The 16,686-nt window shown below is 39.8% G+C and overlaps 1 protein-coding gene across 1 annotated transcript in view; it reads right to left on the reverse strand.

Moving 5' to 3' along the window:
• Positions 1-222: 222 nt before the first annotated feature.
• Positions 223-16,686, reverse strand: part of rnf144aa (ring finger protein 144aa) — a 35,636-nt gene continuing 19,172 nt past the window's right edge. Inside the window, exons 2-8 of the mRNA XM_047345125.1 lie at positions 13,349-13,499; positions 10,476-10,580; positions 8,567-8,627; positions 6,292-6,508; positions 5,759-5,906; positions 5,362-5,451; positions 223-2,231 (exon numbers count right to left, since the gene is read on the reverse strand). Coding sequence (XP_047201081.1) covers positions 2,100-2,231; positions 5,362-5,451; positions 5,759-5,906; positions 6,292-6,508; positions 8,567-8,627; positions 10,476-10,580; positions 13,349-13,483 — 888 coding nt within the window. The 5' untranslated portion in view covers positions 13,484-13,499 and the 3' untranslated portion in view covers positions 223-2,099. The remainder of the gene's footprint in view (positions 2,232-5,361; positions 5,452-5,758; positions 5,907-6,291; positions 6,509-8,566; positions 8,628-10,475; positions 10,581-13,348; positions 13,500-16,686) is intronic.

The following is a 16,686-nucleotide window of genomic DNA, read 5'->3' on the forward strand; positions in this document are numbered from 1 at the left end:
AAATAACCAATAAGCAGTTTCCTCCTCTCTGGATGATGCATTATATTACCATGGTAATCTAGCCAGGTTAAATCTAAACCATACTGACATTTCTGCAAACATCCCTATTGCGAAAATCTTGCTTCACAGTAAACTCCTCAGCTGCCTTTAAAATGAATGTATTTTAAAAATATTTGTTAAATTCCCTTAATGGTACAGTAATTTAGAATATCAGTATCATGATGAGATCATAATATATTTATTTCAGTAATTAATTTCTAAAAGGGAATATCATATTATATGGATTTATTACACACGGATGACACATACACACTTTGTCCTTCCACAAAACTTTCCTTTACTATGCTTCGACACATCTCTCTGGGAACAGCCAGCTTCTTTGGCAACGACCTTTCATGGCTTACCTTCCTTGTGGAAGAAGTCAATAATTATCTATTGGACAACTGTGAAGTTGGCAGTCTTCCCCATGGTTGTAAAGGCAGTAACATTTCTGCATTAAATATATTTTTATTACTCCTATGGAATAATCTATTTTCAGACAGACAGAATTTTTTATTATCAATAAACACACCTACACCTCAGATATATCATTCTGTGGGAAATGACAAACATTTTTAATTGAGTTGCTGAATAACCTTTTTTTTCACTAATGCGGGGAGAATTTCGTATTACCTTATTATTATTACCTTATTTAACAAATCTGTAATAATACACTGTTAAAATGTGACCATGATGTACAGTCTTGCATAGATGAAGTATTACAGTAATGATCAGCCTTAAAACTGGTGAGCCTAAATAATGTAACATTCTGTAATATTTGCTCATCAAGGTTTTCCAACACCTGAGCACAGAACTGCTGCTTATGAACTCTGAACCTTGAACTCTGATCCTGAACTCATAAACTTGCAGAGTTTCAGAAACATTGATGGTTGAATGCATGTTGATGAGCCCCTCTGCCTAAAATACCTTTAGCAATTAAAAACCTGGGGTCATAAAAACTTTTATTCTTTTACACAATGACTATCAACATAGTGGCACACTGATGACATCATAGAATCGGTTTCACTAGGAACTGAGGTTTTACTCTCAATGCACAGGGGGAACCGCCTGATTTAGGCCATTTAAGGCTTTCAAATTCTATTTGGCTAAACTTTCATCTTAGGCCTGAACACTTTGAATAAGGTCCTAAAATCTTTCCACAATAACGTGGATACAAAATCCTCTAAAAAAGAAAGTCACTGCTAGACATAAAGGGGAGCGCCACTCAGTTTGGTACCAATTAGATGTCTTGAGGAATTCCAGGTGATGACCTAAACAAGAAAGCATCAATAATTAAAAAAGCCGAGGCATCATTTTATTTTATCCACAAAAAGAAATAATATTTTTCTTAGACTTGAGTGGCAATCCTCTTTAATACGTCTACCTAACAACTGCAAAAGAACTGTAATATACAAGACACACACGACTCTCAGCACAGTTCTACTAAAAGCACAAGGTTATAAAACATTGACATCATCAAGAAGACGTTCTGTACAGAGAGCTGAGAGCCTCCCATCTCTTGCTCAGTCACAACCATGACTAAGGAACCATGCTCAGTGGACACCAAGCATGCGTGGCGCACCTCTCCTCTGCTACCGGCTGAATCTATGGAGCTACATTGGGTGTGGTGGTAAGGAAAAGCTTTTGCGTGTTTACAACAAACCAACAAACAGAGAAATAAAGCAGATGTCCTTTTGTAGGTGGCAACAGCGTCCATTCAGCAGAAATGTTTTCTGCGTTTAGGATTACCCACAATTATTACAAGATCAAAAATAAGAGCAGACTTTCTTCTTATTTCCAGACCTCCAAAGTCCCAACTGCAGTGGTCTCACTGTCCCTCAGATTTCACCCTGCACCTCTCTTTGAAGGATCACCTAGACTGTCTTTTCTGGCCTCCTCATGCAGAGCTATGGATCCCAAAGCGGCCGGAGCAGCTTCACACCCAGCTCAGAAAAATGAAGCTCCCTCAAACTGGTGGGAGGAAAAAGAATGGAAAGTGGTGAAACTTGACAGAAATAAGATGTGACCCGTCCTTGTCGACGCCAAATCCGCTGAGGCCCTTAGGTCGGCAGCGGGTCGTCGTCGCCTTTGCTGCACTTGCACTTGCAGCAGAGGACGATGGGAGTGGCCAGCAGGAGGAAGGGGGAGGCGACCAGCAGGAGCAGGCCAAAGCCAGCGAAGATCCCCACGACCTGAAAACCAATAAATGAGAATTCTATAAGCTATAATTCAATGGATATGATGATCAGTTCTGAGCTGACTATATCAGTCAATTAAAACCATCATGGAAAAATTGATTTATTTCAGTTAATAAATCCAAAAAGTGAAAGTAATGATATAGATTGATCACTTTGTTAATTTTGGGGAGTTTTCCTTACAGCTAATGAAATCCCAATAATTCAGTAATAATTAAAACATTACATTAGAGCAATAAAAAAGGGTTTTAACAAAGAAATGCTATGTTATGGTCTGTCCAGGGGTGTCCAACTCCAGTCCTCGACAGCTACTGTTCTCCAACACACCTAAATCAAACACCTAAATGTCCTCATCAGCATTCAGCTCTACAGAGCCCTGGCAAAGAGACATTCATTTGATTCAGGGGTGTTGAAGGGATGCATCTAAATGATGCAGGATATCAGCTCTCTAGGACTGGAGCCTGAACTCTACACTAATGTGGGGAAGACTGCTGACTTGACAATGGTCCAGTATTGACACGCTCCACATGCTGGGTAAGCCAAAAAGGTCATTGCTAGATAAGCTGGCTTTTCAGGGTGCTGTGTGCAAGCATATTAATGGAAAGTTAAGAGGAAGAAAGCCAGATGTACAGGCAACAGGGATAACATATGTTTCAGGACATGAGCTACAACAGTTGAATTCCTTATGTTTAGCTACTCCTGAACCAGAGAAAACATCTTACCCTTAAGTACCTGAAGAGGAAGGTGAGAGTTACCAGAGGCAACAAGATGAAGAACACTATCAAAGCAACCTGGGCTTCCTCAACACCTCAGCAGAACCACAGGCTGATCACCACCATGCAACGCTGCACTGATGCAGTAATTCATGGAAAAGGAGCCCAGACCAAGTACTGAGAAGCTGAATTTTGGCTTTGGCTCAGAATCATCAACATTATACCTGAAATATATTACACTGAGTGGAAGGAGCCTATATAATCTATGAGATTCACTTTTTGAATTAAATCATAGAAATAAATAAACCTTTAAATTATATTCACATTTATTGACATGCAGCAAAGCAAATACAGTTGCTAACATTGGACAGCAGAGGGCAGCAAACACCTCAAAACCAAAAAATATGACATAAAATAGATTACCCCTTTAAATATAATCTCTAAATGGTAATACTTTATTTCTTGATGAAAGAAAGAAAGAAAACAACAGAGAAACAAACAAACAAACAAACAAAAAAAAAAAGACTTATCCAGACCTGAAAAATACTAAAATCAATTTCCAGACTTTTGCTAAAATAAAGCCTCAGAGATTCGAAAGATTTTAATGTAACCATTTTAAAACAATGTAGTTTGTTTAATTCACCACAAGGGGGAGCCAGACACCTGCAAACACAAGGCCCACAAAATGGACAACTTGGAAGGATGACTTATAACTAAAAAATGTTTTTCCTCCTCGTTTGGGGAGAAGAGAACATATTTTGGATTTTTCATCTCTTTTCTTGCTGTTATTTGTGGTTCTGGTGAACAGGCTGTGCTGCACAGGAGAATACTTTGTTGGAAGCACAGCTGGGTTCTATCAACTGATTTTAATGGCCCTCTCTGGTTTAGAAAATGACGTTCTGCTGTCCACAGACAGACGGGTGGAAACATATTCATCCTGGAACATTTTGCGTAACTGAAGGAGAGGAAGGGAGGCCGTCTGGGGTTTAACACAGCCAACAGAGGGTGAAATAAGGAGAACGAGAGATGGAGACAGAGCAGGGAAGCTTTAGTAGGCTTCAACCAGATGAACTGTAATCACATGACACAGCCTGCCCCACTCAGAACAGATGCCAATGTGTATGCTAATGTTGGGAAAATGGCAAGTCCGTTGGACACAGTGAATAAACATGAATAAACTACTTTGCTGAGCTCAGAGGGTTAAACTTCATAAATAATACCCTCTGTGGGAGAGTTAAACACATATCATGAATGTCACATCTGAATTTACTTTATTCTACGCTCTCAAACTGAATTTATATGACTTTAAAGTCAAAGAAAGTTTGGAAAATGCATAGATATTTAATTAAACCCAGGAAAAGGTCAGACACTCTGTAAAAAAACAACTCAACTGAGCTGGAGCCTACAACATGACACTGACTCAAAACAAACCAGTAAGTCCACTGGGTACTGGCTGAGAGTTAAGAAATGGAATGTCCTGGGCCTAGTCAAAGCCCAGATCTTGATCTAATTCAGATGATGTGGGGTGACTTGAAACAACTCAAAAACAACAGTTGTGATGGTATAGTGTCCTAACATTTCTCTTATTTAGGAAAATACGTTGTTGTAATATTTTGTTTGAGGAGAGATTAAAAAAAAATCAGATTAGGCATCAATACATGAACATTTCTTAGTTAAAAACCAAATATTTGATGGGGTGTCCAAAGTTTTTCACATGACTGAATGTTGAAAAGGTTCTGAAATGATTTACCATGGTTTTATTTGTTACATCATAAACACCAGGCATTTTGACAGGTATGAAGCCTTACTATATTCCATTTAAAAGCTGCGCAGGAGTTTAAAGTGGTATGATGGAATTATAATGTTCAAGCAATCCAAACTGTCCCTCCACAAAACTCCACCCAACAATAAATAAAAGAGGTACAATCTCCTTAACAGGGCCTTTTTCTGGGAATATTTCTACCCTGATAATCTGGTTTTATTCTGGTAAACTACATGGAAACCAAAGAGGATAAATGACCACAGAAAACCGTGATGGGTCCTATTCAAAGTCCAGCTCATGTAACGCATTATTTTCAATATGTAAACCTGCACATCACAGCCAACTGGAGAGTCATATATATAAAATATTTAAATAGATTTTTTTTATCTAAAGCTACTGAACAACATTGGTTACATAAACATCTTAAAGTGATGTTTCTATATAAAAGGTTTGTATGGAAACAGTCAGGTTGCTGCTGCACGTGGCTAAAATTCTGCTTCACCTTTACAAGCCTGTCGCAAAAGCAGAGTACTGGGCCCAAAGGACGGAACGAAGCAGAACAATAGGGCATGTGCATCTCCACATGCTGCAGCGTGGCTAAGAAAAGACGGAGGTGTCCCACACGTCTCAGGGAAGGACTCCGTGTTCTCACCTGCGTTCTGTGCCAGATAACAGACGCCCTGGAGTGGCCCAGTTTGTTCCGACACGGTCCTTTGTCGTAGTGGATCAGTAGGAAGTCATCCTGGGACACACACATACAGACTCAGAGTTAAAAAGTGACCATTAGCAGCCTTAGAGACGTGGGTGGCTGCTCAGACCAAATAGCTTTTTAAATGACTAGTGTGCTCTGGATGTCTCCTCTCATGCAGTTAGGATGATGTCAACCGCCGAGTTAGAGAGTCTCTGTCATCCAACAAGCTGTCAGTTTCATCTCTTTCTAATGAACCCAAAAACAAATCTAAATCCTTCCTGATCATCTCTCCAGGTTTAACAGTTTTCTACAGGGATTTTTTAGTGAGCGTTTGTAAGATAAAATGCGGCCAACTCACATCCAAGGACTCCAGACAGTACCAGCAGAAGGCATGTTTACAGTTCTTGCACATCATCTGTGCGCAGCCTTCATCTCTCTCGATGTAAACTTTACACTTAGGACAGCGTTTGATGGGGGCATCGTCCTCTTCATTCTTATAGAAAGAGCTGGAAACCAGGACACAGGTTAGATGTTTCATCAGGTCATATTTTTCAGATTTCTGTTAAGAGCTCACTTTAAAGCAGGAAGGTGAGCTGGTCCCGTTCTGGGAATTATCCGGACCAATCCCAGCTGGTTCTTGGGGAACTAATGGTGGTTTGAGGAAATTACAGGACATTTTGCTGATGCTGCTAAAACTTGGCCCCGCCTGAACATTTGTCTACAAGTACCTACTTTACCGGACCGGACTCCAAGATTTGACCTGATAGTTATTAAAAGTTTCAGAATCTTTTATCCACAAATTCATAGAAATTACTCAACTAATGAATTTTTCGAAGGATTACCAGACATGTTACTTAGGCTCCCTGACTTCCCAGAAGCATGAAGCAGTACCTGTTTTCTCCTGGGAGGAAGGAGGCAATGGGCAGGTTGCTCTCCTGACAGGCCTGCCCAGGGTGCCAGTTGGCCTTGCAGGCTGAGCAGAACTCCAGGGTACAAACAGCACACTGAACCAACTGGGGCAAAGCTGGAGAATCTGTTTCCTTAAGCTGGCATACGGCCTGGCAGGTCGATGACGGGCACCACGTTCTGCACGGGTCCAGTAGAACCTCTGAAACCACAGGATTATAGCAGATGAGTCACGCTGTTTATTTCAGTCGTGTTTCTTATTTCTCACAAGGTGGATGTCTCAAAATCTGCAGGTCATCATACATATGAAAAAATAGGATACTCCATCAAATATTTTGCTCTTTATTACAAAATGTCCAAATGTTTAGGTCTAATCTTACTTTTTATGGATCTATGGAAAACAAAGTGATTTATTTGCACCTATACAACAAAAATTAAACTTGTTTGAATTATTACAAAAAAATAGAAACAAAAATGTGCTTTCTAGTGAAGGAAAAACTTAGTACACCCTGCCCACTAACAGTATTACCTCCTATACCATCTCTGACATCACTCAGAGAAAACTTTGTCACACTCCTCACTGTCAGCTGTGACATTTCTGAGGGGTGTCTTGCATGTAAAGACTCTTTAAAGTTACTCCACAGCATCTTAGTGAGAACAGGATCTGGGTTTTGACTAGGCCCAGAACTTTTCTGATATGTTTGCAGGAACCAGTTCGGTGTGTTGTGCAGTCTCTTTCTGATTGTACAGATGTGCACTTTCATACCAACAGCAGTGGGGCCGCTGTAGGTCACATGATGGCATTTTTTAGTATCTTGTTGCCTGTTTTCAGTGCGTCAGTCGGACCTGGGCATGTTGGCTGTTGTTCTGAATGTTCTCAACTTGTAGAACATTTTCCAGATAGTGTTATGATTTGTTTTTAGATTTCTTTAAAACCCTCACCAGACTGATGAGCTGCTATCTGAAGGCCTCAGACAGCTCTTTGAAACTCATCATGGTGTTCACTTTCACTTCAGCAGGAGCACCAACTGAATGTCTGAGGTTTAAACAGGGTAAACCTCCTTAAAAATGCTGAGTAATGATGTTCTCACCATGTGAACCTCCTTTGATAAACTGATGGTGGGAATAAATACGGAGGTGACCTTTTTTTCTCAGAATAAATAGCATTTGTTTTTGTATTTAACCAAAAACTTTTATCACTTCTTATTGTTCATTTAAATTACTTATTTTTTTCATTACTGTAAAAACTGATATTAAATATCTAAATGTCCAAATATGTCAGGAAAGCACACAGGTATACTAGGGTGTCTTAATTTTTTCATGACTGTAGCTTAGCTGCCCTGATTTAAACCAGGAGGTTAGCCGACAAACGAGGGGAAAAAGCTGCTGAAATATTTGTTTGTTCTGCTGATTTTTAAGTAAATCTACCTTCATTCCTTCAATGAACTATTTCAAACATTATCCATCTTCAAACACACATTTTCTTTTCCTACTTGGTCAAAGTACATGCATGTTCCCCTTCCATCTTATTCCTTCTTTCCCTGGGTTCTCTGTCAAGTACTGCAAGCACATCTGGCTCAGTATGAGAAACGACTGCAGCAAACTGTTCTGGCTGCCTTAATGGGGCCACCAACATTATTGGTGAGCAGGTCTACATGGCAGCAGAGAAAGAAAGCATTAACACAGCACAATGCTGCCACCGCCATGTGTCACCATGGGAATGATCTGTTTAGGGTGATGGATAGTGTTAGCTTTTCTGCCACACAGCGCTCTGCATGTAGTCTGAAAATGTACATTTTGGTTTCATCTGACCAGACCACCTTCTTCCACATTTTTGCAGTGTCCCTTATTTAGCTTTCTTTTTATTAATGGCTTCATTGTTGCCACTCTTCTGCATGACCAATGGTCACCCTGTCAGATTATCCAACCTGAGCTGTTACCACAGACCCCTTAGCTGGTCTCTGATTAATGCTCTCCTTATCCAGCCTGTCTGTTTACCTGGACCTCTATGTTTTGGTAGGTCTGCAGTTGGTCCAACCTGTTAGCGTCCACCACATTCCACCAACAATCCAACAGAGCTACATTCACAGGTGCAAACACTCCAGAAAGATCCAATTTCCATCATCCCTTTCATGTGTTATAGTAAAACACCACGTCTCTTGAGCAGAGTCTTCGTGTGACAGTCACTGCCCACGAATCACCCACTCGAGAAATCTGGAGCCGTCACTGACGCACCACAGCTGCTTTGACATTGACTCACCACGCTCAAACTGCAGCTTCTTGTACCTCTGCATCATCTCTGCGGCCACCATGCACTCAATCTGCAGACATGGAAGAGACGGAGGAAATAAGGCAGCTACTACACACGTTTAGACAAAATCAATGAAATAAGCAAAAATACATTTATTATGTAACATTTCTGAATAATAACGTCCAGTTCCAGTTTCAGTAAGATCCAGTCTGGTCATTTTCTTGCTTTTAAGGATCTGATTCTTATTCTGTGGGTAAAAAATGAGGAGAAATAATGTCCTGGTGGAGCAAACAAAGCCAGGGGTGGGTGTACTCATTTAATGATCAATACATCTAACATTCAGGATTTGTAAAGAACAATTAATTACACAGCGAAAGACCTGCTGAGAGAACAGCAAGACTTGCAGGAGTAGCTGGGGTTTCATCAGCAGCAAGTGATGCTAAATTGTTTGGAAACATAACGCTGCAATGAACAGAACCACGATGAGCCGCTGAAGCTCAGTAAAGGAGTGAGTGAGGCCCATCCCACACAGGCAGGAGGAGGGGAGTGATGGACCTGAGCAGCACAGGAGCTTTAAAATGATGTAACAGGATCCAGAAATGATTTCTTTGACTCGTGGACTTCACTAATGAAAATAACAATTTTCTTATTCAATCAGGCTCCAGTGTTCTTGGACAACAGCTGATAGATCAGCTCGGAAACGAAGGAGGGACACAAAAAAAGGAGGAAGGAAGGACATAGGGAAGGGAGAAGGAAGTTTGCTTTGGATAGAAATAAAAACAGCATTTTGTTTTTAATCAGGTTTTCTTTGTCTGATATTAAAACTAGTTTAATGATCTGAAACAGTTGGGTGTGACAAAAACCAAAAATAGAAGAAATGCTTAGTGGGAAGAAAATGATAAAGTTGATGGCTTCAACTACAACATGTGCAAACACTTCCTGTTTACAAAACGGGGGAGAAAATGAGCACTTTGTAGAAGAACCATCGTTAGAATTAAAAGGGTCAGCGGCACCAGCAAGTACTCTCCAATCCGCCATTGTTATTGTTAATATCTTCTTCTTCTATGGTTTTTAAACTGGTCGGCTGCTGTTATGTTGTGCGCCTGAGCATTAATTTCTACCGATTTTAGTCATACTGCCAGGGCTTCCCCGTAAGAAAGATTATCTTTTTTTTCCATCTACACAACAGAGACCAGGACGTTTTCCAACACTTACACTCTGGAACTTTTCAAATCTTAAATTGTGCCATTTTCACGCTGTTGTCGTGTAAACAAACAGTAAAAACGTAACAAAACTTTTCCATTTTAATCAGAAAACAGGCCCTTAGTCTTCCACAGGCTTCCAAGATGGACGTCTGCAAGTCAAACGTTTGTCATGAGTAACGTCCCAACTTTTCATGCCTTACTGAGGAACTTCATGTATCAATGTATGTGCCGTATAAATGGGTTAATAGCAAGAGCTTTGAATGTTTCGCACATGTATATATGTCCAGCTTCTATTAACGCTTGAACTAGAGTCTCTCTGTTTTGATAGTTTCATCTGCTTGAAGGTTGATGTTTCCTTGGGCTTTTTTTATTGATATAAACTAATTCCGTCTTAAATAATGATGAATATTACAGCCTAAGGAGGAAATCTGCACAGCAGTCTGGTGGTTCCTCTTTTGATGTTGTGGTACCATTAGACTGCAACAGTCTAAATGTTCCTTTAAACGGTGCGAGGAGTCTTGCAATGTTCAGATCTCTGTTTCTGTAGCTGCTATGAAAGACATTCTGGGAAGAGACTTTACAAGCACTAAAATAAAATTGGCTTTCGGTGATGAAAACCACTTAAATGCAAGGAAATGACAACAGTACCAAATGGAACAGGAAAAGGACGATTTCATTTGCAAAAGTAAAAACTGCACAGCTTTGATCTTTACCTCATTTTCCTGCAAATGTCCTCTTTTAGGACAGGCAGAGTCAGGACAGCTAATTGCAGTTTCAAGGCCTTCTTTAATCAGAAGCTCCACATACTGCTTCAGGCACTGAAAAGAGAATACATAACCACAGGTCAGGGATGTGCAAAAGTATTCACACCCCTCAAAATTTGTCACTTTCAATAATGTTACGACCACACACTTTACTGTAATTTGTTGAGATTATATGTGACACAAACACAAAGTAGGACGTGGCTGTGACGTGGAAAAAAAACGGTTTTCAAAACACTTTACCATTTGCATATGCATATATGGGCACATATGCAGTGGCCCTGAGAAAACATTAGAACCAAGTTTTGCTGCAGTTCCAGCAGCAGGTCATCTGAGGTATGTCTCTACCAGCTTTGCACATCTACAGACTGAAATATCTGCACAGTCTTCTTTGAAACATAACCCAAACCCTGTCAGAGTGAGTGGAGAGGATCTGTGAACCACATTTTTAAGTCTCACCACAGATTCTCAACTAGATTTAGGTCTAAACCTTGACTAGGACTTTCAATATCAAAAAGTCTGTTTTGATCTAAACCATCTCATTGTATATCTGGCTGCATGTTTAGGGTAATTCTCCTACTAGAAGATGAACCTCCACCCCTGTCTCAAGTCTTCTGCAGCATCTAACAGGTTTTCTCGCAGGATTTTCCTGGATTTAGGTCTAATCATCTTCCCATCAACTCTGACCAGCTCTCAACTCTCCACAACATGATTCTGCCACCACCATGTTTCACAGTGGGGATGATGTGGTAATGGTGATGTGCAGGGTTAGTTTTTCCTCCACACAGTGTTCTCTGCATGTAGGCCAACATTTTCAGTTTTGGTCTAACCTGACCAGAAGCTTCTTCCACATGTTTGCATGTAAACTGAAAGCAAATCACACTCACAAGTGGACAACATTTAATAATTTGGTGACTTCTGAAAGCAATTGGTATCAATTTTCATTTAGGGTTATCAGAGTGAATACAAATACATATGACACTTCAAATTTTCATTTGTCAAAACATAAACATTGTGAAAATGACTTCTTCTTCCGTCTTCACAATTATTTTAGTTTATTACATAAAATCCCAATAAAATAAATTAAGTGTTAATGTGAAAATGTCAATACCTTTGCAAGGCACTGTGCTAATCAATGGTAATCAGTATCCAGTCAGCTAAACAGAAAACAAAGCTCTAAAATCATTTTATTATACCTTACAAATGAAAAATACAGTTAAAAATTAAGGATAGCTTCCAGTAATTGGTTAATAAAACAACATCTGGGGTCTTATACACACAACTGTTTGGACTTTTTAAGTGTTCCTGTAAATTCGTAATGGTAGGAGGAAAACCTGAGCTGCCAAAATGTACAGTGCCATCTTTAGTTCTGGTGTCATTAAACGCTTTGAAACAACTAAATCACAAGATTCACAGCGTGTACACAAGGAACAGGTAGAAAATCGCTGAAATTTGGACTGCGATTTATTTTGCTGACTGTTTCTGGGTTACTGTGAGGACAGAACATTAATGACATTTAAATTTATCTTTTTATCTTTTTATAAAGTCTCTCTCATACAGACCCCTGGAGGTAGGCATCAGCCTCTCTGGGACTCTGAAAGGATAAGCGGTTATAGACAACGGATGGAAAGAAGTCTCTCTTCTATAACTCATCTAACTTTTATTATTACCACCACATCCTCTCGTGTAGCTGAGTAATAAAGCTTAAAAAAGGCAGAGAAAACATACATAAACCCATACATCAGTAACTACATGTTCATTTATCTGGCTGCTTTTAAGCCCGAAAATATTTGCTAAGTAAATATAAGATGTCAAACAGCTGATAGCAAAACTCAATTGAGACTTGTGTTTACACCATCGCTGCCCCCTGAAATGAGCGGTGGTGACTGAACTTTGGTAACCACTGCCGCCAGCCAGCCTGTGTTGAGGAAATGGCAGCTATATTTAGAGCTCATTCTTGGTTAGACTCTAAAAACCAATGGATGTCCCTTTCTTTCACTGACTCAGTCAAGGATGATAAACCAGAGTTTAGTGACACTCCTCTGTGGTTTTCATTGTGTTAAAATGTCACCCTCCTTCTCAGAAAGCTGCAGGCTTTAAATGTTTTTGAACTTACAGTTATAGGTCTGGATAAGACCTACAGAAGTATTCATTCACCAAGAAAGTTTTTACATTTTGTCCCATAGAGATCCACAACTCATTCTGTTAACAGGACAGCTATTGACCTAAATCTCCACACATCTGGTTTTTATAAAAGACGTGGAAAAGGAAAAAGACATTAATGAAGGAAAACCATAAGAAGTCATATGTGCTCCACACCATACAGAGGAAACATGTTGGAGAAGATGTTCTGGTCAGATAGGAGCAAATCTAAACCTTTTGCCCAAGATGCAAAATGTTTTGTGTGGAGATAAAAATTACACTGCAAATCACTTTTATTACACAACCTCTACAATGAAGCAAAGAGGTGGCAGCATCATGCTGCGGGAAGGCCTTTCTTCAGCAGAGACAGGTAAGCTGGTTGGGGTTGATGGGAAGATGGATGGAGCTAAAAGACTTTTAAGATGGAAGATGGTTCTATTAAGTGTCAACTCGGGGAGTCGAAAACAAATACCCATCATTCCCAGATTTTTATTCATACAGTTGAGAAAATCAGGGATCCTTTTCCTTTCATAATTATCCACCATCCTGTGTTGGTCTGTCACATAAAATCCCAATAAAATACATTCAAGATTGTGGTTTAAATGTGACAAATTGTGAAAAGGTTCTACAGGTTTTTGCAAGCAACTGCACATTGAACAGCTGTAAGAACCTGTAAAACTCACCAGTGTGCAGAAGACACATTGGCACTGCGTGATGGTGGTCATCTGCTCCAGGGGGAACTCTCCAAGGCACAGCTTACAGGACACCAGGGGGTCCACGGCCAACTCCCACGTGGGGCGGTACCGCGCTGTGGTCATCTTTACGACCACAGAGCTGAGACAAAAAAGGAAAGAGGAAAGCCAAAGTTAATTCCAACCCATCTTAAGAAAATAAGGGGGAAAGGGCACAGAGACAGCTTATTTATGTTTGGCTACTTATTTCATGAGTTAAAGATATGCTCTGGCAAAATAAGCTTGACTGTTTAGGCTAAGACTAATAAATGTACTCTGATTGTGTCGAGTGAGGGAGCACACACAAACTGGCCTGTTATCTGCAGAATGGCACCAGTTTTCCTGTGTTAACACCCAACGTCAGCCATGATCAGCTTCATTTTTAGCAGCATGCTTTGTGGCATTAAAGAAGAAAATAGCTCAAAGGCTTTGGAAAATCCTTTGGTCATCTACATCAGCTATCTAAGCCCCCTGTGAAAATTCCCTCTGCATTAAGCAGCATGTTTTTTTCGAGGACAAAAACCACGCACACCTTTCTGTCTCTTTCTGAGAGCTGGAACAGGTTATTTTAGGCCGTCTCATCTCACCCTGCAGCTGAGCGCAAATAGCTCCCACTCCGCTGTTTACAGGAAGTGGTCCTGCACTCACAGCGTCAGGACCATGAACCTCTCCCCTTGCTGCTTAGCAACCAGCTGGAGGAGGCTTTTAGAGACAGAGGGAGCAGTGAAGAAAAAACAGTCTGAAATCACTGATCAGTCTGCTTCAGTTTGGGGCTGCTTGTTGGCAGAAGAGGACAAGGAATGGGAAGAGAATTGGGTTCAAGAGTTCATGTGACGGCTCGGTGGACTCATGCAGAGTTCATGTGCTTATGGAGGGAGGAGAGAATGAGAGTTGCTATGAGATTTAACTTTATATCCCATTTTCCCACCTCCCCTAGGCTTTTAAGCTGGAGGAAATCTGCAGGATGTTGCATCTAGCACCGATCCACTACATGAAGCTGCTCCATCCAAACCTTAAAACAGAACCAGTTGACAGACATATCCATTAATGTGAATAGTTTCACTGTAAATTTGTGCCTGAAGAAACTACTTCACCACATTCATGATTTTTCATTAAAACATTTCAGGACAAAATATAGCAGAGAAAATAAGTGAACATGTTCCCTCAGTAAATAACTATCTAATGAGTCTGTTGACATATAATTCACATTAGATGTCAATAAGAAACAACAATGGCACACATACAAAGAACTAAAGACACATAAGTCCATAAATGAAGTGATAAAATGAAATAAATGGCCTGAAGTTTTAAGGACAGTTATAGAAATGTATTCAGTACTTTTAATGACAACTGTATGGAGATTTCTCCTGTGTGGAGAAACTAGTTTAAACATTGCTCAGGTGTGATTTTGCCCTGTTCTTCCATACAAAACTGTCTTCAAATCAGGAAGGTTGCAGGTCCTTTTTCCATAGGTTTCGAATTGACTGGGCCATTCTAGTAGTGTTTATTTCTTTCTCTAAACCCAGTTGACAGTTTCCTTGGCTGTGTGTCTGGAAAAAATGTCTTGCGGAACAATCCACCGACTTTTTGTTTTTAGACTCCTATAAAAGAATGTTTCAGTAAACGTCTACATTCTTGGTTCAATTATATGAAGTCTGCCAGTACCAAATCCAGAAAAACAATCCCACACCATGATGTTCAAGCCTGCAAACTTCACTGTTGGGATGGTGTTTCTGAAGTGCTTTGCTTCCTGCTCCAAACATTATGCTATTCAAGGTCATTTTCTGTCTCATCTGGCCTGTCCAGATATTCTCGGTTTATCTTCAACAGTGGAGTATTGTGCAGTGAGCATGCACATAGGCACACTGACTGCACACTGTGGATCGTTAAATGTTTTCATGGCAAAGCTGTACCTGCTAATTCAGGCTCTTTCCAAAAAGGAGTGCTCCTTGGTTCTTGGAAAACTGTTCGGATTAGTCTTTTGACTCCTCTGACAGGAACCTTGAGAGGAGCAAATGCTTTGGGTAGTTTTATGGTGAGATGCTCTTTTCATTTCTGAATTATGGGCCCAAATTGTGCTCAAAGGAATATTAAGCATTTTAAAGGTAACCAATGCCATGAATAGGTTTTGTAACAATATGGTTGTGCTCACCTGTCATAGGAGGTTTTAGTGTTATCCCTTTGCTGTAAGAAACCTTTTATAGGCCATCAATTAGGACTAAACCAGCTCTACTTTGTCATTCCACTTTATTAAACATAACTTCATTTATGGACTTCTTTGTGGTGATTTCTTTGTACATGTGGATTTTTGTGTTGTTACTGACATCTGGGTGAACTTTATGACAACGGGTCCATCAGAAATATGTTTACTGAAAAAAAAATAAAGATTTTTAATGTTTAAAACCTGAAAGTACAGATGCAATGCTTCTCTGTTAGGAAACTTAATTTTCAGCTGTCACTCTAAGCAGTGAGTCAGATCTTGGTAAACTTGACTAGCAAAATATCTCATTAAACAACGAACTCTTCCTCCTTCATGTCTCCTCATCATGTTCTCAGTGGGAGGAATGCGGAGAAAAGGAAAGATAACTCTACACCTCGGCTCTGACTCATTCAAATCCTCTTCTATTAATGTATTCGTTTCAAGACTTCGTGATGATCACCAGAAAGCAACGAGCAGTGAGGGTGCTCCGTTATGAGGGTCCTGGGGTTGTTTATTAAAGCTTAATGACATTCAGCAAGGAGCCACGAATCAAGGTGGGAAGATGAGGGTGTTGTTTGACATTTAGAAAAAAATCTGACATATGAAAGTCTTTACTGCTAGATTACTTCACTCCAAAGACAAAACATAGTAAAGGACCTACTTAGCAGATTGACACATTATGAGAAGTGGAAAAAACTGAAAAAAGAAATAAAAACAATAAATTATTTTTGAAAAAGAAAAAAAAAACTTACATTGTTTCAGAACTGTATATAAATGTAGTTGTAGGGACCCAGCTTTGACACTTAAGCATGTCTTTGTAGCAAAGAGTACTAATGTGTCATTTAAAAAAAAATTCTTTTAGATTGTTAAATTGGTAAATAATTGCTATGTCAGCTTCTTCGGTTATATTCTGCATTTTTTTTTATCTATATTGCTGGTTTTATACTTGTTTGTTTCTGTTGGGATAGGATGTCTAACGGACCACAGCAAAAATAGGCTCTTGGCTTTCTTGTGTTTTTATCCATGGTGATGAAACCTGACCAGAGCTGAGGTGTAGAGTTATTACATCAGCTAGTAACAGTGTAATAAT

Source organism: Girardinichthys multiradiatus, chromosome 19 (assembly GCF_021462225.1).
Source record: "Girardinichthys multiradiatus isolate DD_20200921_A chromosome 19, DD_fGirMul_XY1, whole genome shotgun sequence".
Classification (NCBI taxonomy): domain Eukaryota; kingdom Metazoa; phylum Chordata; class Actinopteri; order Cyprinodontiformes; family Goodeidae; genus Girardinichthys; species Girardinichthys multiradiatus.